The 25,340-nt window shown below is 33.9% G+C and overlaps 1 protein-coding gene across 5 annotated transcripts in view; it reads right to left on the bottom strand.

The window, feature by feature from the left end:
* Positions 1 to 732: 732 nt before the first annotated feature.
* Positions 733 to 25,340, bottom strand: part of LOC105463486 (F-box and WD repeat domain containing 7) — a 210,782-nt gene continuing 186,174 nt past the window's right edge. For all 5 annotated transcript variants that reach the window (XM_011710595.3, XM_011710597.3, XM_011710596.2 and 2 more), the window contains 8 exons: positions 17,091 to 17,225; positions 11,923 to 12,046; positions 10,068 to 10,204; positions 9,003 to 9,116; positions 7,553 to 7,734; positions 5,469 to 5,694; positions 3,672 to 3,882; positions 733 to 2,623 (listed from right to left, as the gene is read on the bottom strand). In XM_011710595.3, coding sequence (XP_011708897.1) covers positions 2,355 to 2,623; positions 3,672 to 3,882; positions 5,469 to 5,694; positions 7,553 to 7,734; positions 9,003 to 9,116; positions 10,068 to 10,204; positions 11,923 to 12,046; positions 17,091 to 17,225 — 1,398 coding nt within the window. In that variant the 3' untranslated portion in view covers positions 733 to 2,354. The remainder of the gene's footprint in view (positions 2,624 to 3,671; positions 3,883 to 5,468; positions 5,695 to 7,552; positions 7,735 to 9,002; positions 9,117 to 10,067; positions 10,205 to 11,922; positions 12,047 to 17,090; positions 17,226 to 25,340) is intronic.

The raw sequence follows: 25,340 nt of genomic DNA, 5'->3' as shown, positions 1-25,340 counted from the left end.
TATTTGAGACATTAAATATTTTTAGAACTACATAGTTTCAAAAACAACTTTATTTTTTCCCCTTACATTATAAAATTTAGATTTGTTGAACAAAATGGCTACAGAAGAGTCAGAAAGTACCAGAAAAATGGCTTATTTCCCTCTCAAACCTTGCTTTAGTCTGTCAAACTTTCTTAAAGAGCAGCATGTATTTAGTCTTTGGAAATATGGGTTTGAGTTCTGGCATTCTGCTAGTTCTATGATTCGACAAATTGCCTAACCAGTCTCAGCTGCAGGTTTTTGCTCGTCTTTAAAACGGGAGATAATAGTGCCTACTTCTCAGGGATAGTGGGAGCTTGAGAGAGAATGAACAGAAAGTATCGAGGGTAAGCACTTAATATGTGGTCAAAATTTCAAAATGAATTTGTTATTTATAAGGCTTCTAGTTGTAATTATCACAAAAGTTTTGTTGATTCTTTGATGGAACCAGATTTCATATTTATATACCCCAATGCAATCTACAGAGATGAGCACAGTGGAGTGTCCTCCTTCATAGTCTAGGAGAGAAGTAAGATTTGCAGTTGCAGCACATTATCCTTACTTTTGCTGTATAAAACAGGTCTGAAGTATTGATTTCTATGCCACACAGCAGGAGATGCAAAGAAACCAAGATTTTGCTGATTTAAATATTATAGACAAATCCTAAATACTTATAATGAAGGATTATTACTTCAGTGGAAGAAACAGGCATACTAACATGAAAAAACACATTTTATTGCACTTAAGTTATAAGAAAATAAAATTTCTAAGTGAATCAAACCATAGACACAATCCCTTTAAAGGTTGTTTTCCTCCATCATGTCAGGTTGTTACATAACTAAAATTAACCAACTTGAATCTGATTGCTTTAAATCAGACTATAAATAAAACAAACAAAAAAAATAAACAGAAGGAGGAAAAAAAGATCGCCTAGGATACAGTGTTAAACCACTTTCACAGTTCAGCTTGAGTTGTGGCTCTTGGAGAATGAGGCAAACCATTTGACTTTTTCATTCATTTTGTTTGTTTGCATGTGACGCCTTTACTACAAAAACTGAATAGTTTCTGCTTTGTCAGTTACTCAGAGCAATAAAACTGTAACAGTTGTTTTCCCAAATACTGTAAAACACTAAGACTGACCAGCGACTTTATTTTAATTTTGTGTTTTATATATTTTTAAAATATTTTGTCAGTTTTACGATGTACGTTCATCCATTCACCACAGCCCTCAAAAAGAAAAGTTTCTCCACAGAACAGGCAAGTAATAGCTCTGTTCCAAGGAATGTGTTTTAAATTTTGCCCAGATAAAAGAAAATAAGCTTTGCACACACTCTCAATTATTTACTTGCAGGCAAACTTCACTCTTTATTATCTGAAACTCTTCCATTCTCAGCCTCTTAGAGGCACAGATGGCTCAAGTTTCAGTGGCAAAAAGTCTTTTTTCCGTAACCAAACTAGAGCAAATTTGGAATTCAGTCTGGGACTAAAACGTCACAGCAGAAAAAAAATAAAAAAAAATAATTTGCTTTTTTCTTTCTTTCATTTAGCAGCATAAATAAGTTTGGCCACTGGGAGTACAGTACAGGGGTGGGACAACAATCCCATATTTGAAGACCTACTTCTAGCACCAGCATCAAGAATTAAATCCATCTCAGGACTCACAGAACCCAGGACAACTTGCCACCTTTGAGCAACATATGCATTGAAGAATGTATATGGAAGCAACAGTAAATAGATAAACAGAGGCTAATACTGTGATTGATTGACATTGGCAATGGTTGGCAAAAAAAAAAAAAAAAGGTTTTCATGATAACTGTACAAAAACAATTCACAGTAATTTTTTTAAGCTTTTTCACTCCAGAAAAATGACTTTTTGTTGCAGATGCTCTCTAATTAGAAAGTCAACCAGTACTTGTTTTGATGTTATTGCAGTTCCTTTCTAGGTGTCTAGTTGTCAGTGGTAAAAGAACAGGCTAGCAGAATCTGTAATGATGTTTCAGCATTAACACTGCCCAATGAGCACTGGAGAAGAAAATAAAGAAATAATTGCACCTGGTTTGATTTAGAAAGTCTCATTTTGCAAAGCTGCCCTCAGTCAAAAGTGAAGCCTTTTATGTGATGAGACAGCAGACGCCTCTCTTGTCAGTTATGGTTTGTCATCTCTTCTTCTTTTCCTTCTTAGTCTGTAGGTCTTTTCAATCTGTTGCCCCAAGCCAACATCCTGCACCACTGAGAACAAGGGATTTTTTTCTTTTTCTTTTCTTTTTTCTTTTTGCAGGGGGAAGGGCAGGGAGTATATCGTCTACACAATTGGACAAATTCATCTTTTCTGCTCTTCACTTCATGTCCACATCAAAGTCCAGCACCAGCAGCTTGGTTTCTTCAGTCCCATTCCGACTCCCAACTGCACACACCAGCTTTGTGTTTGAGGCTCTGATCCGCCACACGACTCCCCCACTCCCCCCACTCTCCAATGTGACTAGGTTTCGAATAAATTCACCCGTTTTCAAGTCCCATAGTTTTACAGTTCCATCATCTGAGCTGGTAATTACAAAGTTCTTGTTGAACTGTAAACAGGTCACAGCACTCTGATGCTTGTTGGGACCTAGACAAAAACCAAAAGAATTTAATTACTGGTTAGAAATAATGGCTATGGGTTAGTTACATTATAATTTGTAGACTTCTACTTTACAACATACAATAAATGCAACATTTGAAATGATACATATTTAGAAACCTATGTCCTCAGTATTTTAGGATCAGCAGGGATATAAGAAAATCTGGTAGCAATTTGTAACTGAAACATTAACTTTCAAGAGGCCTGTCTTCCAAGACGCTTGGTTAGCTACCAGACAAATGTCTTATTTTCTGGCTGTGTGAACGACAGCATTCCTTGGTGAGGATGCAGATAGTGCAACTCCATACATACTGCTGATGGACAAATGAGCACTAAGAGATCTATTACTCCACCACTATGAACCACTCAAAGCTGAATGGTCACTATTTCAAAACTCTGAGAAGAGACAAAACCAACGAGTAAAAAGCTGCAATGTTGCCTATCAGATGCCGCCCCCCCTCCCCCACCCCAGAAAAAAACGCTTTCTAAGGGCTATAACAAATAGAAAAAGTTAATCATGAGGCATTGCTGTACTTCATCTAATATTAGTGATTTTCACTTGTTTCTTTCTCTATTTTAGTAGGCACTATTATTCCTCTCCATTCCAGTTAAGCACGTGACTAAGAGGAGGCCAAATAAATTTTCTATCAAGGATGCTTTTGTTTTTTTCAATAAGGTAGCCCTTCAAAATTGGACTACAAATTCAAAATGCAATGGCCAATCAAAAAATATAATGAGTATGTTGCTTCTATGATATAGCCAAGATCTTTCTTCTCACTGTTCTTAAAGGTTAAGTAGAGTCAATTGAACATGCAGGAAGTGATTAAACAATTTTATATTATATATTAAAAACACAGTTCAAAACATTTCCTCAAGAGTAGACTAGTTCTGTAAGTCAGGGTGAAAATATGCATAAACTTTTCTGAAGTAATCATTCCGTATGAGGTTGACTCTTTTTGTAATGCTAAAGCTCCATATTTCCGTTGAATAATGATCTCATTTTTAATGAACAAAACTAAACGTAACTAATACTTACCTTGCAATGTTTGTAAACACTGTCCTGTTTTGATATCCCAGATTTTAACTGTAGAATCTGCATTCCCAGAGACAAGAATATTGTCTTTGAGTTCCATTCCACTTGTTAACGACTGGTGCCCTGTTAACGTGTGAATGCAATTCCCTGTCTCCACATCCCAAACGCGAATTGATGTATCAAGAGATCCACTCACCACATGGATACCATCAAACTACAAAAGACACAGTTTATTAGAATAGAAGTACGGATGCTCTTCATATCAATTACTGACCTTAATCCTAGTAGGAAAGGGGAAGAGGATGGGAAATGGGTAATGCCAGGAACAAAATGAGGTACTAAGGTAAAGTGGCAATGAGGATGAAGCGCATGCCGAGCCATTCTACAATGTATGTTCTCACACCTTTCCATCAGAAAGGTTCATCTTTATGCCAAGCTGCTTCAAACTAGATGCAGAAGCAACTTAAAATGAAAACAAAGCACCTAAAATGAACAATATCTTAATTTTCAAATCATCTGGCCCCACCTAGCTATATATCATGGGTGACTGAGAGAATTGCTATTTGAGTTTTCCTTCCCACTAGGAAGCTAAGACTAATGACATAGCTTATGATAAACGGAGTGCTTATCAGCACTTAAGGCATGAAAAGGGCTAGAGATAACTTTCGTGATGTTCAAAAGTAAGTTCCATTAAAAACCGTGTGTAAAATAAAATTTCATTTATAAAGAACCTAATGCTAATTAGGAAATGTGCCAAAAGATAATTGTATCTGGAATCAGAAGAGGTGGCATTTTGTTATCAAAAGCAAACTACATACCACCTCTTCTCCAGCTTCCCAGCTACACCAAAAGTCAACAACAATCTATCATTTCTATATAATAATGTGGCTACCTCTTTTCTCAATCAAATGGGGTTATTTAAATTAGAATATTATATTCATTAAGCTTCTGAGAATATCACAAACAGGTGCAGCCAATTTCCCTTCCTCCAAATTCATCACCTTTTCTAATTTAGCAAACATCTTGATCATATTGTCAATATTTCATGACATGGACAATATTCCTTCGACAAAGAAACAAATATCCTAAGAACAGAATTGACAGTACTAAGATTATGTACTAATTTGCTGAACATTAATGGGCAATAACTGATAAATAAACTATATAGGCTGTAGGAAATATTTTTACATTGAAAATGTTGCCTTTCTGGAAACAAAACAAGATTCATATTCTAAACTTCCTATTCATCTAGTCAATGATCTTAAAATATGGCAATGTTTTCAAGGATATGGGCTTGAAATGTAAACCAAAAAAAAAAAAAATCTGTTTAGTCAACTTTACTTCCTTATGACTACAAATCAGTGGGCCTGGGACAGTAGAGTGCTTTATGCAGAAAGGATCTATTTCCACTTTGAATGGGGATGGAATCACAATTACATGGTCCATCAACTTTCAGCTATCAAAGCAAAGGGTCAGCTTTGGGCCATATTAATCCTCTGCAAAGGAGTTTCTTAAAATCCAGGTTACTCTCCTATGAGACTATTTAACCATTAATTAATATAGCAAACCTTAGAGTCCCAAATTGTCAGGTTACAAGACAAATATTTGTATTTAGAGGAGAAATAGATCACAGAAAATTGAAAGCATCTAAATAATTTTGAAATTTATATAAAAACAGCAGAATAATCTGGTTAATCTTTTTTGGATTGTACTGGAGCAGCAATTTGACAGTGATTATCTGAGTAAAACAACCTTATGATTCATCAGGAGAGCATTTAAGGGAGAGATAAGAGATCTTACCTGTAATGAATAGACTCTATTAGTATGCCCCTGCAACGTGTGTAGACAGGTTTCAGTCTCTGGATCCCACACCTTTACCATAAAATCATATGCTCCACTAACAACCCTCCTGCCATCATATTGAACACAGCGGACTGCTGCAACATGACCCATCAAAACATGTAAACACTGGCCTGTCTCAATATCCCAAACCCTAAGAGTGGCATCTCGGGAACCGCTAACAACTCTGCAGAGGGAAAAACAGAAAAACAAAACAAAACAAAAAAACCCATGTTTAGAATTTTTAATAATATGAGAAAACATGATAGATTTAGTCAAGGTTTTTTAGCTTTCTTTTTCTTACACAGGAACAACTCTTGTCAAAAGAAATCCTATGTAAAACCTTGGTATATAAACATACAATAAGAGAATGGGAAGTTGGGAAGCCTAGAATGCCTCATGCTTGGTTCCCTGACCTGTGGACCTTAGTTCCAGCACCTCGAGGTTCTGTGGGACTGAGTTTGAAAACCACTGTACTGTATTTTTTTTTAAAAGCAGCAGTAGCTGCCTCTAAATATATACAATAAGATTTTGATTTTAGAAATAAAATGTTAATGTGGGCATGTGTATAAAATGTTAATGGGAGAACTCTAGGTGGTAGTAGTTTAAAGAATTTAAATTTTCTTCTTTATGTTCTTTGCCATTTTCCAAAATTTCAATTATGGATGCATATATTCCCTTGTGATTAGGTAAAAAATTTAATAAAGGTTATACAACAAAACAAGTCAGGATTTGGAATTTAAACAGCTGCAGATTTGTGTTTACACTATACATTCCAGTAAAAATTAACCAGTTTTAGACATGTCCTCAAACACAGGCTGCTTATGCTTTTAATGATTAGATTTATAAATATGCAATAGGCTATAAAAATATTGATATGGATCTTTAAAGATATGTGCATCTTTAAAAACAATGGCTATCCCTTAAACATGTGGTTCAACATTAGCGCTACACTCTCCTGAAAACCAGAGCAATATGCAAATACTGTAATCACTTTTGGATTACAAAACAAAGCTGAAAACTCAGGTATCCTTATGTCATTCATTCTGAAGAGATAAAAGAAATACCACAGTTTCCATATTGGAAAAATTAGAAAATTAAAGGGTTGAGATTTAAGTCAGAACACAATGGAACACAATGAAAACATATTACAAATCTGGTGTGAAATCTGCTTAATGTAATGGTTCTTAATATAAGAAGATGCTATAGACAGAATTAAAGGTAAAGACTGCCACTGATTCACTGTAAGGACCTTTCAGAGAGACCTTTTTTGACAAAAGAGGCAGAAATCACACTTGTTTAACAGGGGTATGATGAAGATAATAGAAAGATAGGATTTTAATAGGAGGGCTTTACAGGAGGAGATAAAAGTAACAGCAAAGGCACTGAGAAGAAAAAGTCAAGCAATCTAGTTTGGCAGACACCATTTTGAAAACTGGATTGAGGATTTCTTCCTTAATTCGTTAGTCAACAGTAGGCTCACAAAGACTTAAGAACTGGGCAGTGACACTATCATAATTATAAAAGGACTGTATGTCAGCATATAAAATGTAAGATGACCAAGTTAGAAAGTTGTGACACTAGTTCAGAATGAGAGAACAAATTACTCACAGGCCTCAGCTTTTGCCTAGACTTAAGAGATAGGGTGGGTGTAAGGTGGGTAGGTAATTTAAAAAGGCTCAGACGCTTGAAGCCTGAATTTGTCCCACTTGCAGAAGTAAGAATATCAAAAAAAGAGAGAGAAAAAATGATTTCTGCTTGAACATGATGAGTCATCAAAGATACAGAACAATAAAAAGGATTAGAGAGTAGAGAGCTTCAAAGAGGAAGCCGACAACACTAGCAAATGAAAAAGGAAACTTACAGACAATCCCCAATTTTAAGACAAAACACTATGGCTTTCCTAGAATAGAACCATCTGAAGTCTAATAATTAAATGTAATTTAAGAGCTCATTGTCACTATTTCAGTAACTCTATACAGAAAGGGCCCAAATTCACAAATAATAGAGGAAGAAGTCCCAACCACGATAAGATTTTCCCTTACCTTTTTTCATGAAGATGCATACAACGCACTGTGGAAGTATGCCCATATAAGGTGTGTATACATTCTCCAGTCTCTGCATTCCACACTTTGAGAGTCCGATCGGTAGATCCACTAATGATGATGTTGTCTCTCATTTGTGATGACCATACTCCACCTGTATGTCCCACTAATGTTCTCAGACACTGGAAAAACACTTAAGATGATTACTTTTGGGTAGAAAGGAAAAGTGATTTAAATAAAATTTAATAGCTCATTAAAATTTGGAGTAAAGTTATTTATTCGTTTGGCTCTTCAGAAAATATTATTTTACACATCCGTATAAAATGATCCCATCACTATTTATAGTTTTGTTTATTCAAAGCATTATAAATTTATATAAGCACAAGCAATTGAAGAACATGTAGAAAGCAAACATATGATATAAAATATGATATAATAAAAAGGAAACATGATATGAAAGCAATTATGATAGCTCTGGTCTCTTTGATGAAAAAATACTGAAATTGCAACTGGGTTTCTTCCATGGGAATAGATTCAATGAAAGTATGCCAACAGTATTGGGTGTGGCTACATACCACATTTCATCTGAATCTGCCCCAGGGCAGTAGTTAGGAGCCAGTGAAGCTACTTCTAGACAAGTAAAGACAGACATTAAGGCCCTGAAATAAATCCCAAACTAATATTACACTATGGAAATATAAAGCTGCTTTAAAAAATTTTAACATCTGACTTGGCGTATTTATAAGATACTTGCCAAGAAGCACCATGGTAAAAGACATTTTAAAAGACATGGATTTTTTTTTGTTTTCATACTCTCTTCTGTTATTTTTTAGGTGGCAATTACTTAATTCATGAAAATATTCTCTACTGGACAGATACAAATAAATATTTGCTAGAGAATCATTAAGGTATGATATGGTACACGGTCAAGCTGATTGCTTGGGCTACTTTTTTCTTCAAACTTACATTTAAATGCCTAGTCCACTCTCATCTCACAAGGGTTTGAGATAAGTATAAATTAACATGATTTATTAAGTTCTAAACTATAGGTAGGTTATCAACAAAGCAGTTCATAAGGAAAAATAAATACCCCTCAACCATACTTTTGAAAAACATTACAAAGTAATGAGGTATAACTTAAGACAGTAAATAAAAGTGGGGAAAAATTGAGCCAAGAAAAATATAAAGCACCCTTGAAAATGTTAAAATATCTGTCACAAACTATGTAAATGAAAAAAAATTAATGAAACCTCTATCATGAGAAACATCATTATCCTCATGCCATTGATTTTCATAAATATGGGGGAAAAAGCTAAGTTACGAGCTCTGATATTTGCTATCCCAATAATTGAGAATCAAGAATGAATTCTGATTTTCTTTTTTCCAGTTGCTACTTGCAATGCTATACACAAAATTGTGACTTTGTGAAGTGTAGGAAGAGTAAACTTACTTTGCCCGTGACTGCTGACCAAACTTTTAGAGTGTTGTCATCAGAACCACTAACTATTCGGTTACCACAAAACTGTAAGCATGTGATCACATGATCATCATGTCCTTTCAGCACCTATAAGATAGATGTACAGATTAGAAATATGTTAATTAAATTATGTTCTTTAAAACACTGGTGAAGAGAAAAATGAAGGCACAAACAGGAACGGTAATTTGTAGTCTATCTCTAGAATTATAATTTATATAAAATATAAAGCATTATTTTTCCTGGCTGACGAATTCAGAATTAAACATTTTATTGTTTCCATAGTCTATTATTTATACTCAAAACATCAACTATTAAAGTTTTACTGCATCAAGACCTCATGAAAATGGTTCGAACACCAATGTATTTGACAATAATCTATTTTATCTGTTCAAACCAGAAGAATATGCCTCTAATTTTTACAACTTTGACACACGAGAACAAAATACGCATCTATTAACCACAAAGAGTAACAATTATTAGCATTCTCAAAACAAAAAAAATCTATAACATATACATATTAGTATCACAATGTCTCCCCAAACTGTTTTTTTCCAGTTGTAAAAATATGCTCAATAATTTAAAGTGTTCTTAACATTCTTTATATATTTGAAACATTTTAATACAGAAAACCAGAATTATGCTTCAATTTATAAAAATAAGACACACGAAAGCCACCAATACCAAAACACAGACACTCCTCAAAAAATCATGTTTGGACTATGTGATCAGAGAAGGCAGCAAATTCTCAGGTAGAATGTGTATGACACAGTACAATTCAACAGGATATTGAGAGATTTTCATTTAAGTAAGATAAAAAGATACTCAATTTAACTTATCTTTTGTTCAAGCACAATTAGTTGTCAGATTAATTAGCAATAAAAGAATACTGTCAGTAATACTTTCAGTTATTTTAAAATATATGGTTTTCTTTCCACAGAAGAGAAGTGTCAAATTATACAGTTTGCCAAGAAGTGAAATAGTACACTAGGTACTAACACTGATTAATGGTTTCTGTTACACTGTGCAGAGTTCAGTTACCTTAGGAGATTTGAGTTCTCCTCGCCTCCAGTTAGTATCAATTCTGTGCTGTCTGATGTATGCACTTTTCCATGGACTGTGTATGAAACCTGGTTTTATTACTTTTCTTCTCTTGATGTGCAACGGTTCATCAATCCCTGAAGTGTTAGAGGTCAAGAGTAAATTGCCTTCACCAACAACATATTATACAAATGTATAATAACAATTATACATTTTATAAAGTATTCCATCTTTCTCTCTGCTCGAAACCACTGAAATGTAAGACATTGTCCAATTTCTAATACTGTTATCACAGTATATAGCAATAATGTAAAGTTTGCACTTTATATGGCATATTTTTGTATTCACTATTTCATTTCTCAAAATGATTCTAAAAGATGCTGGTGAAGATGTGAGGAAATTGGAATGCTTGTGCAAATGGTGCAGCTGCTGTGGAAAATAGTCTGGTGGTTCCCCAAAACACACACAGAATTAACATATGATCTAGCAATTCCATTTCTGGATACATAAGCAAAACAATTAAAGGCAGAGCCTTAAACAGTTATCTGTACACCTATGTTCATAGCAGGATGACTCATAATAACTAAAAGGTGCAAGCAATCCAAGGGCCCATCCACAGATGGATAAACAAAATGTAGCATTAGATACATATACACAATGGAATAAAGGAAATTCTGACACATGCTATGACATGGATGAACCTTGAAGACATTACACTAAGTGAAATAAGCTGATTACAAAAGGAAAAATATTGTATGATTTCACTTATATGAGGTAGCTAGAGTAGTCAAACTCATAGAGACAGAAAGTAAAAGGGTGGTTGCCAGAGGCTGTGGAGAGGAATAATGGGGAGCTATAACAGGGGGCATGGAGTTTCATGTGAGGAAGATGAAGTTCTGAACACAGATGATAGTGATAGTTGCAGAACAACGTGAATGTACTTAATGCCACTGAAATGTACATATAAAAATGGTTAAATTGATAAACTACATATATGTTATTACAATTTTTAAAAGATCATTAAAAAAATGATTATATGGGAGAAGGGAAGGCAGAGATTAATCCCACTTTATGTATACAGATACTTAAGAAGGAAGATTTCACTGATTAATCCAAGTCCTACAGAGGTGAAAAGCAGGATGAGAAACCAAGTACCCTGGATCTTTACCTCAAACCTTTATTAACTGGACTAACCATCAATGCTTCCCACTTGACTATAACCACCATGAACGGAATGATCACCTATAGAGTACCTGCATCATGCTCTATGATTCTTTCTAAAAAAAGTTTGCTTCTGAGGCACATAATACTTTTATATTTTTTCAAAAATATTTTTCTGGATGTCTGCTGGGGAAAACAACAATAAAAACAACAAAACAGCTCTCCCAATACAAAGGATAACTATTCCTCTACTAAGGAAAAAAATAGGTTTCAAGAACATAAGCTCCATGACAGAAAGAGAACTTCAGTTCACTGCTATATCCCCCACCTTGAAGAAATGTCTGGCTCATAGGAGGTGTTCAATAAACATTTATGAAAAGAATTAATTAATACTAAATATTTGGATATTTAATTGGAAATGTAATTTTGGGGTTTCCTTTAAATCATCCACATCTTGACTTTTTCATTGTTTATTAATTCTACTAGTGATAGGAAGCAAATCAGATATATTTGCTATTAGTTATATTGCTTGTTAAAGGGGTTAGCTGTAAGATTTGGCTCATTTCAATGTGTAGAATAATCTGTGGATTTTATTATAAGTAGGTGAATATTATTTTTATTTTTTCTACTTGTTTTCAGAATCACTCTGCTTTTCAAAGTATAAACATATTCTCTGTGCAATTTTGAACCTTACCCTCTTCTTTGCATTTCTCTCTCCAGAGAAGGTTGTCTTCAGCCAAAATTCTCCAATAGCGACATGTCTGAGCCGCTTGTAGCAGGTCTTTGGGTTCCAGGAATGAAAGCACATAGAGTGCCAACTAAGAAAAAAATGCATAGTATAATACCCATATTTAAATATATATATATTATATAAGTTAATTATTCTCCACAGGATGAGATACTTGATAAATATAATTCTGCACTCTGATTTTTAAAATTATGAAAGGCAGTAACTTCAGTCCTAACAAATATATACCAGATAAAAAACACACACACACCTTATGGTTTTTATGAACTTCACTCTACTCTTTACCTCTTCAGGGACTACTGATTAAAGCTCTCTGTCTCTGCTCTTGCCTTGCTCTGTGAGCCTCAACTTAATAATTCTTTTTTAAAAAAATGTTATTAGTTGTTTAACTTTGTTCTCTATCCTACTACAATGTAAATTCACTGAAGATAGGACCTAAATGCTTGCCTGACAGACAAGAAATAATTTTTATATATTCTGTGTGGCATGACTTCAGATCATTTCTGATTGATATATATCATAATTAACAGTCTTCAAATCAAAGTGTTTATTATCATAATGAACTTTTGAAACACTTACATCCTTGACTGTAAATGACAAAGGGGGACAATTATTAAACCATTCCATAGACATATAAAAGTAATTGAGTTCTAATTACTTTACATTACTTACAAGGATCTTCTTGATGGGCCACACAGAGTTGTATATTTGAGCTAACTCTTTGGTATACCACTGATTAAAAAATTTTGTTTATAATACTTGTAAACTATTAATTTTTTTCAGTGTGTCAGTTCAAATAAAGAGGAAAAATAAAGAGAAAAAAAGGGGAATTATAGCCTCTGTTTATTCAAATAGCCTCACATATCACATAAAATTTTAAATTATGATACAAGGAAAACCACTTAAATAGAGCAATTAAGTTCAGTTTTCACAAGAACTAAATGACAAGAACTAAAACAAATTATCCATTAAAGGGTCAAGGGTCATATAGGGAGTAAAAGCACAATTTTAATTATTTTTGATGCTAAATATAAATTATATAATATAAATTATGCTTTCCCAATGACTTTACATATATAAGGAGTTCATCATGGGCTGGTGTGGTGGCTCACTCCTGTAATACCAGCACTTTGGGAGGCCGAGGTGGGTGGATCACTCGAGGCCAGAAGTTCGACACCAGCTTGGCCAATGTGGTGAAACCCCATCTCTCCTAAAAATACAAAAATTTGCCAGGTGTGGTGGTGCACACTTATAATCCCAACTACTCGGGAGGCTGAGGCACAAGAATCACTTGAATCCGGCAGGTGGAGGTTGCAGTGAGTCAAGATCACGTCGCTGCACTCCAGCCTGGGTGACAGAGCAAGATTCTGTCTCAACAACAACAGCAAAAACTTACCATTAATTACATATTTACTATGTATTTGTTGAATATTATATATTCAGTATACTCAGTAAATACTGTGTATACAAAATACTCCAACCAGCCGGTATTCAGTTTACTACTACTACTGATGAATGATAGTGAAAAACTTTTTGTGAAATAATTACTTTTGGTATATCAGAGAAGACCAGTATTATGCAGAGAAGCTGAGTCGTTTAAAATAAAAAGGTATAACTATATTCAACAATACTCACACATATGTAATCTCAATATTGTACTTAACGGATACTCCAAAAGCCACTTAATTTGGGAATTAGCAATCAATCAAAGCCTAAGCAAGTTCACTTTGTGTCAGTATAGCAGTAATGTGATGTTACCATTATTAGTCTGTGTGTAATTGTAATTTAACATAGAAGTTATCAGGCACAAAAATATTTGTGCAAAAGAGATGCTAATTAATGACCAAGATATTTATCTAAAAACAGAAAAAGTCTATTCTTTGCTTTAGTTACCTAACTAAAGTAGAAATCAGGTAATATACAGAAATAGTCAATGGATCTTAAAGACTAGGAAACAACAAATCCAGAATAGCTTAGATTTCAAAAGTATATCCCCAAATCACCAGGTAAAATTTCCAGCATTAATAGCGATTATGAGATCATCTAGTCCAGTGCATTAAAGAGAAACATAAAGAAATACTAAGGCGCTAAAGAAAGTTGAAGTGCTAACTCTATAGGTTACTGGCACACCTTCCTTAAAAGTAGTGAAGACCCTAACTCAACCAAGAACTTCAACTTATTAAATGTTTGCCTATTTACATCTAGCCAGTTCCATCAAAACATCTAAGCAATACACAAAATACACAAAGCAAAACAAAAAAAATACAAATTAAAAAATCAGAAAAGAAGGTTAAACTAGAGAAAAAGTAGAGCACAAATATGCTGTCAACAAGGTATGTCTTACAAGGTTTTGAATTAAACTGCCAGGCCAAAAAGAAAATAGCAATTAGTTGCATGATTCTTACTATGTATTATGAGGGAGTATACCAGTTCCCTCAAAGGAAGCAAGGTTTTGTCATGTAGGGCTCTGAAATGGACTGAATGTCTATATTCCCTCAAATTCATGTTGAAATCCTAACCCTCAATGTAGGAAGTGAGGTGTCTGGAAAATAATTAGGTCACAAGGTTGGAGTCCTCATGAATGGAATTAGTACTCTCATAAAAGGGACATCCGCCCCTATGCCCACCCCCACGCCCCCAAAAAATTAACCAAGTGTGGTGGCACATGCCTGTAGTCCTAGCTACTCAAGAGGCTAAGGTAGGAGAATCGTTTGAGCCTAGGAGTTTGAGGCTGCAGTGAGCTATGATCATTCTGCTGCACCCTAGCCTGGGCAACAGAGTGAGACTCTGTCTGTCCCACCACTATGGTAGGGAGTTACGGGTTTCTTATAGCCAAGTCATGCAGTTAATGCAGTTTTCTATTAATTTGTTTTAAAGGTAAAACCCAGATAAGTATTTCTTCCTAAAGACCACTTCTGCCAGAGAAAAGCTCTTGAATTGAAACCTATTTCAGATAATTATCTTTTCCTTGTCCAACTCTGTAAGAATTGCTATTTTTTATTTTTCTCTATAACCTATATAAAAGACAACCACGTTGTACATAGAAGGTAGCCAGTATTTTCCCAGATTTGCTGTATTTCAGTGGATTAAACTAGTCAAGGAAAAAAAATTTTTTTTTAATGTTGGCTAATCCTCTATTAAGAATTTCAGGTTTTGCTCTAGATCACCTACTATAAGATTATGATTTTCCTGGTATTCACTTATAAAATAAAGACAATGTTATTCATCACAACCCTCCCATGTGAAACTAGTGAGACTTTTGTCAAGCTTTTTGAGATTAGTAAGTAAATGTTTGTAAATAGTTTTGATATGTCCAAAGGAATTATAAGAAAAATAAGTCCATTTCCTGACAAGAAGGTAATAATGTTTTAAATAATAATACTTTGTTTCTGAGAAGATATTTTCTATACCATTATTTATCCACATAGACAAGCATTTTTCAAAACAGGAAATGTTTTTCCTGGTAGTTGAAAACAAGAGGGAAACACAGATGATATGCTAAACCAAGGCTCTCCCTTAGTCTCCTATCTAATTTCACTTCTTTTTCCCCAGGCAATCCTTAAAAGAACACTTAAACCGAAAGAATCTTTATTGGATTTACCCTGGTTATTGATTATTTGTTTTTAATTCTTAGATTTTTCAAAATACTTTCATATTCTGATCTTAAACCACATTTTGCGTGTTAAGAAGTTATTATGGAAATTCAAATAAAGCAAAACAAACCAAAAACCTCACCATTATTAGAAATAACAGAAAAAAATGAAATGAGAAAGTCTGCCTTTTAACCAAAATGATACCCTCTAAAATACGGAGGATATCACTAAGAAAACTACGGAGAATATATCAAAGGTGAAGAAAATCACTTTCAGTCAAATACTTATGTAAGTGTTTCCTATTATTAATGCCCTTCTGGAAGCAAAGAGAGCTGATGTCACTTTCATAAGCTAAATCTATTCAAAGGATTCAGTTTTAGAACGAGTTAGCAAAACTAAAAATTTTCTTCTGGGCCAACGTCATTTTTAAAAAGCACTCAGTAGAAAACGCATTTCAGGAAGAAGAGATTTTCTATACTTTGCTCTTTGCTGGTTCCATGCATTAAATATGACACAACTATTTTATTCATATCCAACATGCAATTCTAATTGGGACTACCTTTAATATCATTAGGATATTTAGAATGATAATCTTAAAAAATGACTCCGTTTCTGTTCAAATTCGAAGTTTCAGGATAATTTGAAATGGTATATTAGTATTTTATATTGTATTCTTAGCTGATATATAACTAGTGGCATACACACATGACTTACGAAAATATAAATCATGGTGATGCTGATTATTTAATGTTATATTATTTCTGTTCACTGACAAAATAAAATTACTAGGTCTATAATATCAATAAAGGAACTGTATCTAAACTATGCCTTATTTATAGTTATGAATGCCCATATAATAGCTATGAATGCCCATATAATCAGTCTATAATAGTTTCAGCTTACATAAAAATATAAAAAGAAATAGGCATAAATAATTCCCAAAGAAGTGCTTTTAGCATATAATTAGTATGGGATATCTGTATTTGTGTAATGGAGATGGGGAGGAGAATGATTAGAAAAATATACACACGTGAAATTATAATATTTGTATTTAAAATAATTACACGATGTAAGTACCAGAGAAAAACTATTGGTCTTGAAGGGACTTAAGATATACAATAAAATAAGAGAAAAAATATTGCTATTTTAATAAGGTCAGAATTTTTAAAAATCTACTATAATGAATATACCAAGATAACTAAAGGCTGGGCTTCAAATAACCCGGCAAAAAAATATTGGTAAATAAATAATCAAATTAGTGAAACTCAACAGTTACTCTCATATATATGACTTATTCAAGTAGTGGAAAAGAGTTACTTAGTCCATATGCATACTTTAATCTGACAATTACATTATTAAGTCATGGCAATGTATCAATTTACAGCCCTCTTTACCACTAATTAAGAGTGTCAAACTGACAATACTGAATACAATAATTAGCATGACAATGTTTAAAGGTGGTAGCTGTTGAGTTATATATTCAAATAACACCCAATGAAGAATGTAATTGATAATCTTTACCTCTTTAGGGAGCAATGAAATGAAGTCTCGTTGAAACTGGGGTTCTATCACTTGCATCATATGTTTTACTTGTGTTGGTTCACAACTATCAATGAGTTCATCTAAAGCAAGCAATTTCTCTGGTCCGCTCCAGCTCTATCAAAGAGAATTAGAAATTTTTATTGTGTTAACAGATGTCCCAAATTATAGGCTTATAAAGGAAAACTCACATCTACACACAAACATAGTTGAACAAGGTAGAATTGTATAAAAAGTGGCTCCTTACAGTGACATTTTTTCCACAAGGCATTGAAGAATGCATTTAATTTCATCGCTTACCAACCACTTTCATTTTGTAAAAGGTTTAAAAAAAATCATGTTTGACAGAAAAATAGTTTTTCATTACATTATTATAATAGTTATATGTTCATCTACCACCAAGTCACTAATTGAGAAGCCAAAATTTTATTCCAGAAACATCATTTTCGGTTACTGAGTAAATAATAGAAAATTTTGACAATTTTGAGCACCATAAAATTAGACGGTTTTAATAAGGCATCATCTGAAAGGAGACGAGCAACATCATTCAGAGAAAAATCAGTAACTGGATATATTACACATTTGACAAGTGTCTTCCACAAATTAAACAGGCTTTGATTTGTTATGTGAAAACAAATACACAATAGAAAATTGAATAAACAATAAAAACAATAAACAATAGAAAATAGTAGCTGATAGTGGTAAAATTAGAATATAAACAAAGGCCAAAAGCGGATAAGAAAGAGATACACTATAAAAACACAAAAACACACAATTATGCTTCAGAAATAAGAGTTCCTTTAAATGACATCAGGGGATCATCTTAAAACATTATTATTTTCCCCCCAGTGAAGAACACCTGCACAGAAAAGCCATGGTTCTTAAAAGGAAAAACTAAAATGCCATGTGAATAATTCAAAATGTTACAATTTCACACATTTAATTAACCTCATAATACTTAAATGAAAGAACATTCTTAAGCAGGCCTTTCTTTCTGCAAGTCTATACTGATTTAAGTACCATTGTAAGAATTATTGTGTCCACTTCAGAAGTGGGTGAATACAGAATAGGTGAAGTTTTCAGCTAAAAAGATCTGGATTTTGCCATTCCATTTCTTGTCCAAACAAGAAAACTTGATCCAAGACATGAAATATGTAATAACTGACAAGAGATACACTAAGGATATGAGGAGCTGTATTTGGAATACTTTTTATTTACCTCTGTGGAATCTACAATGAACTTCTTCTCATCTTTCTTATCATAAAGTATGTGTTAAATTGGCAATACCATAAAACATTTCAATGGTATTTATTTCCACAGTATATTCCATATTACCACCTAATGTTAAGGAAATACTGGTTCCAACCAGTTGTGTCCCTTCCTTTTGCTTCTACAAATACATGTATCCAGAACATTCACCCTGAGTCTTACTTTGTACCTTTTTTGGTCAGGGGGAGGACTTATTATACATAGAAATGTAAAATACTCATAAACATGTATATGTATACACATGACCAATTAAAAGCAGTTAATTTGAAGTTTAATTATCTTGTTTGGTTTCTCTCACATAACTTCAAATACTGGTTTAAACTTACCTCTTTGACATAACTTATAGTGATCAATCTCCACTCATGTCTCTCCATTTGGTATCAACAAAACAAACTCATTAATTTATTGATTCACATCCCTCACAGGATTTGAGGTGGGTTTTGATAAAATGCTATTCCTCTCCATCTATATCACAGACAACGCATGGACACTAGTATAAGGACATGCTCATTTTGAGTGATGGATAACTATGCTGACTTGATTAAAATGTAGCTTTAGGCCAGGTGCGTAGGCTCATTCCCGTAATCCCAGCAGTTTTGGGAGGCAGAGGCAGGAGGATCACTGGAGCTCAGGAATTTGAGACCAGCCTGGCAACATAATGAGACCTTGTCTCCATAAAAAAATAAGAAATCAGCCAGGCATGGTGGAATGCGCCTGTAGTCCCACCTATTTGGGGGGCTGTGGCAGGAGGTCAAGTCTGCAATGAGCTATGATCACGCTACTGCACTCCAGCCTGGGTGACAGGGTGAGACTTTGTCTCAAAAAAAAAAGCTAATATATGAGACATATCTTTTATCAAGGCTTTTGGAGGATAGGGTGTAGAATTAAAGAAGACAGGACAGACGAACAGATGATAAACATCTAATTCAGACCTTAGCTAAGTATCTGAAACTGTGTCAGAAGTTTCCACATATTTAAGAAAAAGTACATGGAAAAAAATCATGCCTGTATAACAAAATATATCTAAGACTCTAAACAATATTTGAAACGATGCATTTTTATTTTAAATAATCTGTAATAAGAATCAAAGACAATTAAAAATGTCTCAATTTAAATTATATATACACTCAGTAGATGTTACTTCGTGTTATTTTATTAAAAAGTATACCACTGATAAAGATGAGTAGCATAAGAAAATGAGACTGTTTCCACTGACCATACATATTCAACAGTTCTATTGGTTAAAATCACATCTCTTTGGTGATTCTAAACAAAGATCTGGACCATAAAAACAGCTTTCCTCTCTCCAGCCTGGAGTCCTTCCTGAACTTCAGACCTATGTATGTTGTTGCTTTTTCAACATCTATTTTTGGATATGTAATTGAAACTTAACATGTCTATGATCTTTCCCTCCAAATCTATACTTCCACAGTCTTCCTCATTTCAGTAAAATAAACTCTATTTTACCAGTTACTCAGGCCAAGAAGTCTTTGGTCATTCCTGACTCCTCCCTCTCTTTTACCATCAGACAGTTTTGATCCAAATGAACTCATAGCCTTAAACTTTAAAATATATCCACAATCTGACTATTACTACACTGGATTGAGCTACCAGTATGTCTCACCTACATTACTCCTGTAACTCCCTAAGTGGTCTTTCAGTTTTCTACCTTTGCCTCTTTGTTCTATTCTCCACACTGTACTTGGTGCTACTGTTAAAGTCTTAACCTTCTTAAAACCTTCTAATGGCTTTTCATTTCACCCAAAGTAGAAATCAGTCCTTAGGGTGGCCTACAACATACCAATTTCCCATTACTTTTCCTCTTATTTACTCTGCTCTGCCATACACACTCTTTCTGTGCTGTAAACACTCCAGGCACACTCAGTTTCACAACATCTTTCCTTGCTGTTCCTTGGAACATTGTTTCCCTAGATACCCACATGCCTTGCTTCCTTATTTCCTTCCCTGAGCAACCTTTCTAAAATTGTAACCAGTTCCAAACCCATCCACCTCATCCCCTTCTGACTAGAATGCAGGTTTCCTGAAAAAGGGTTTTTTGTCTGTTTTTTTCACTATTGCATACCACGCCCAAGTAGGGCCTCGCACAGAAAAGGTGCTTAATAAATATTTATTGAATAAATAAATGAGTCCCAAAAGAATCAGGAAATACTATCTCTAGATTAATGCTGTCATCTCAATTTTATCTCTAGAGAGTGTTTCTATTCTTTGTATTTGATGGTATCACTAGGACTTGCTTGCTGATTCTGGCTCCAAGAGTGGTTTCAAATTTTGTACATATACAATTAAGCAGCAAGGGACATATACATTAACATGAAACCCTTGCAGCTAATGACTACATGTGTGTATATGAAGTAACCTACAGCAACCATTAACGAAGAATAGTTGAGAGAGAACTGAATTGGGGATCAGGAAATAATTTTAGGAGATAACTGTCATAGGTTACAATTTAACCTCTTCAGGCCTTGGTTTATCTGCAAAAGCAAAGTGTTGGGTAACTCTTTTAATTATTATTTTACTGCTACTTGAGAAGTGGTTCTTGGAAAAGAGGAAAAAAAAAAAAAGTACTTCCTTTGGCCTTTCATGTAGTCTTGTTGGAACATATTGAAGGGGAGAGGAAAAACATCCCAGGTTCAGAAGTAAATTTTAATTTGAGGACAAAATTGCAAATGCAAATTTGAAAATTCCCCATGGAAGTGGTGTTTTATTTCAGGTAAATTAGAGCATAGAGGTAGTAGAGAAGAGTAGAAGGAGCACTGAACTGCAATCAAGAGCCTGGGCTTCACCAGGAAACTCACTGTAGAACCACATGGAAGTCTCTTAATGAGTCTGAGTCTCAGAGGACCCACCTACACAGCGAGAGGCTTGGTCCAGGCCAGTGGTTCCCAAATGCCGATCAAGGATAGCAAGAATTACTGAGTTCTAAGACCCAACAGCAGAGAGTCTGATTCAGTGGCTGAAGACATTTTATTTTTTAAACAAACAGCTCATCCAGTGTTGATGTAGATGATCCAAAGCAGCACTTGTGAACCACTGGTCTGGATGATCTTTAGTGTCCCAATTAGATAGACTGTTTTATGATCTTGGGTAGTACTGCACCTGAATTTCATGTGGTAAAGAATTCACTTCTCTAGCACCTCTAGCACATGGTTATCCAGGCTGTTTGAACAGTTCCAGGATTCAAGTAACTTATCTCCCATTCTACTGTGGGCCAGTTTTAATTGTTAAGTTTAACTTAATGCCAAAATCTGACTCAAAGAACATGATTCAGGTTTCACTTTCTGAAGAAACCAAGAATGAGTCTTTTCCTACTTTTATACAAAAGTCATTAATATATTAAAAACAGACATCACATGTTCCCTTAGTCTTCTCTAGCTCCAATACATGACTTTCTTCAAGTCCTTCACACAAAACAAGGTTTTTAAATCACTGTGTCCCAAGTACAATTTCAAAGTAATAATAAATTCAATTTTTGGCACCATCCTGTGGGTTTTAATTTTTTGTTGAGTAGCGAATAAGATGTAAATAAAGTAGGTTTGAGAACATGTACAGTTTCTAAGCGTTCCCATGAAACCTAATTAAATCTTTCAAAGGAGAAATTTTTCCTCCATTTTTAATATCAAAACACATGTATTTTATACTTACCATTTTAAAATATTTTTAGTATAACATCTTTTCAAAGTACATAAATAGCTTAATTCAAATATGCTTTAATTAAAATAATGCAAAGCTAATGACATCTGTGTAAGGTTAAAGTTCTTCCATATCACTTTATCTTTGATCCTCACACCAACACTGTGAAACCAGTGTTAACGGTCCCTTTTTAGATCGAGAAAATTTCTGAGGTCCACTAAGATTATTTCTTGACCAAGGGAAGAAACTAATATTTGTTGAGTCTCCAATATATTTCCAAGTATAACTTTAAGCAGATGTACATGTTTTCTCCCCTTTGACAACTTTTTAATGTTATGTGTTTTATAGAGTGTGAAAATAAAGGCAAGACTGGTTATATATTAATGAAGTTACTGTTTTTAAGAGACAATGTCAAAATTTGAACTAAGAAGTTGTCCTTCTAAGTCATTTGTGCTATTCTCAAGATGCTTCTGAATACAAATTTCAATATAAAATAATGTTCATGTAATTAGTCTGAAAATTTTAAGTGAAAAACCATTTATTAGCACTTGAATGATATAAACAAGCCAAACAAATGACCAACTCGCTTCCCTAAATTAATCTGAAGCATCAATCTGACTGCCATACAAAGTGGATCAATGGCTACTGAAAATTCAAATGGTATAAAATTTCTATTTTTTTTTGGTTTTTGTCTTTAATTTGCACTTCTATTTTCCAGTGGCATTCTGTTTCAGTCCTCTTTTATGCAAAATGGAATATCATTTGTTCACACTCAATTTATAAACAGAGTACAGACTACTCTGTCAGAATTGATGGAGCTGGACCAAAACAATGCTGTATCACTGCCTTAGGAGCAATAGCAGAACAGTAAGGGGACAAGCTCTCCCATACTGCTTATTATGCAACAGAAAAGTCATCATGAAATGCCCCCAAAGCATATTTGTAGAAATCATGCCAGTTTAATTATCCCTCAACTCTCTCACATAGGTCAACTCATGACTTCCCCACTTTATTATGAAATTATATCTCTACAAGTTAGACATTAAAGCACTGTAAGCCTTTAGGCAAGTGAATCATTTCTAGTTACTCTGGGACCAGCCCTGAAAATAAAGGGCAGTGTACAACAATGAGGCCTTGGGTGTGTCAGAGACAGACATGGTACTCAAAAGATGAAGGTCCTGATCTACCTGTCTAGTTGACCTTTTGCTGCTACAGATTTCTTTGCTACAGAATATTTATCTGAAAAAAAAAAAAATTAAAATACTATACCTGCAGGGTAATTCCACATGCTATTCCTGTTAACTAAGAACAAGGTTTTTTCACTGTACCTACTTCTTTCACAGGACCAAAAGCTAGTCTAACATTCTTTAGCTTATTGAATAAAGTTTTTTTTTTTTTAATATTAACATTTCTGAAATTGGAATGCATCTAAAAAAATCTATGGTGTCTCAGATTTGATGAAATATAGTATGTGGTAACATTTGGACATTTCATTTAAAAAGCATGAACTAGCTAAACAAGCAAACGGTGTACAATGAACTCTCTAAAATATCCTGACTAAAATAAAGCTGAAATGCCTCTTCCTATGGATCAATATTAGAGAGTCCCCTTAAAATTGAGAAATATCCTAGATAGTAAGCAAAGAATATTCAAGTATTCCAAAACGTTGGAAAAAACGAGCCCTACCACAGAAAAAGTAAATCTTACTCTGAACTACCTTCTGATGAGAAATAAGCCTTTTCATACAAAATAAGCATTTTGGAGGTTTTCTACAGTGATGATAAAACTATTGCTAATAGTGTAATTTTCAATCATGTTAGTATTTTCTTATAAAAATATTAAATCAGTGAAATCATGTGATATGAAATCAGAATGATATATGCTGTTCACACTATATGCATGTGCTAGCATGGCAACACACAACCATATTCCTACCTCTTTGGCTTAATCAGAGATGATAAAAATATTTAAATTTTTTTTAAGGCTATATAAGTGTCTGAGTTTTATTTTCACCTCTTATTGATGGAAAGATTTCCTTTTAAAAGGATGGGACAAAATTAAAAATTCAGAATTCTGAGGGCATGCATAGGAAAAAATAAAAATTAATTAACATTTTACAAACCATCATGAACCAGAGGCAAAATAACTCAGGGGGGTGGGGTAGGAATAATCCTTGGGGAAAAGGTAAGTTTAATCAACAAATGACTATGAAAATGAAAACTTAAAAAAATTCTTTGTAATTGCAGTGGCTTATAACATTTTAATAACAATAAAATATAATTTTCATTCCTCTAACCCAGATTCTTTAGTACCATTGACATTCTGGGCTGGATAATTCTTTGGCATGGAGATCGTCCTTTGTATTCCCTCTACTTACTAGATACCAGCAGTGTCCTGTGCCCTCATCCCCTCAGTTACAAAAATGAAAAATGTCTTGAGACACTTTTGTCTCAACCAGGGGAAAAACTAATCCCTGTTGAGAGCAAGGCTCAAATCTTTCAGTTACCAACCAAAAAAAGGTTATCCTAGTTTTTCAGAAATCACCTGAAGGGTAGAAAATAATTTAAAAAATCCATTTAAAAGCAATAGTGCTCCAAGTTACTTTTCTAGCTACAGAAGAAAAAAATAGACACATTTATCTCATATTCATCTAGGTATTTAAAATATTAGGGTTTACAAAGTGAACACTTTAAAATCTGAAACACTAAAAGTCAAATAAAGTATCATCTTTATCAACCATTATTCCCTTATGCATTGATTAAATACCTAACCATTCATGCAGCCAGAGGTAGGGTAGTAGATTCATTTTACATTAGTATGGAGGCTAACATCATATCTTCACTTTACATAATTTATATTATTTATTTACAACGAATAACTGAGTGAGTACTTAATCCTTGCCATGTATTTTGCTAAACACTTGATTTATATGCATTATCTTACTGGAAGAAGAGATAAATCAATGTAATATCACTATCTTAGGTTATAAAATTCATAATATTCAGGGTTTGGTTGTAACCAATCTTCCCTGTAAATGTCCAAAAAATATAAATACTATTAAAATATAGTAATCAGGATTCAAGTACGGTAAGCCATATACAAGCATGGCACTGAAGAAAAGAAGCTGTATTAACTCTAGCTAGCATGGTTCTTAAATTACTCTTAAATGCCTAACTTACAAGCAATGCAGTTTAGAAAACTAGACAACCCAGAAATTCAAACAAAGGAGAAGAGGAAGGTCAGTCTTATTATTTAAAAAGCAATTAAAAAAAAATGTCAGTGCACAGTTACACAAATAAGTATTGGACTTCC

The sequence above is a fragment of the Macaca nemestrina genome, chromosome 3, assembly GCF_043159975.1.
Source record: "Macaca nemestrina isolate mMacNem1 chromosome 3, mMacNem.hap1, whole genome shotgun sequence".
Lineage (NCBI taxonomy): Eukaryota > Metazoa > Chordata > Mammalia > Primates > Cercopithecidae > Macaca > Macaca nemestrina.
The sequence above is the reverse complement of the archived record's forward strand: the minus strand, read 5'-3'. Positions and strand labels throughout refer to the sequence as shown.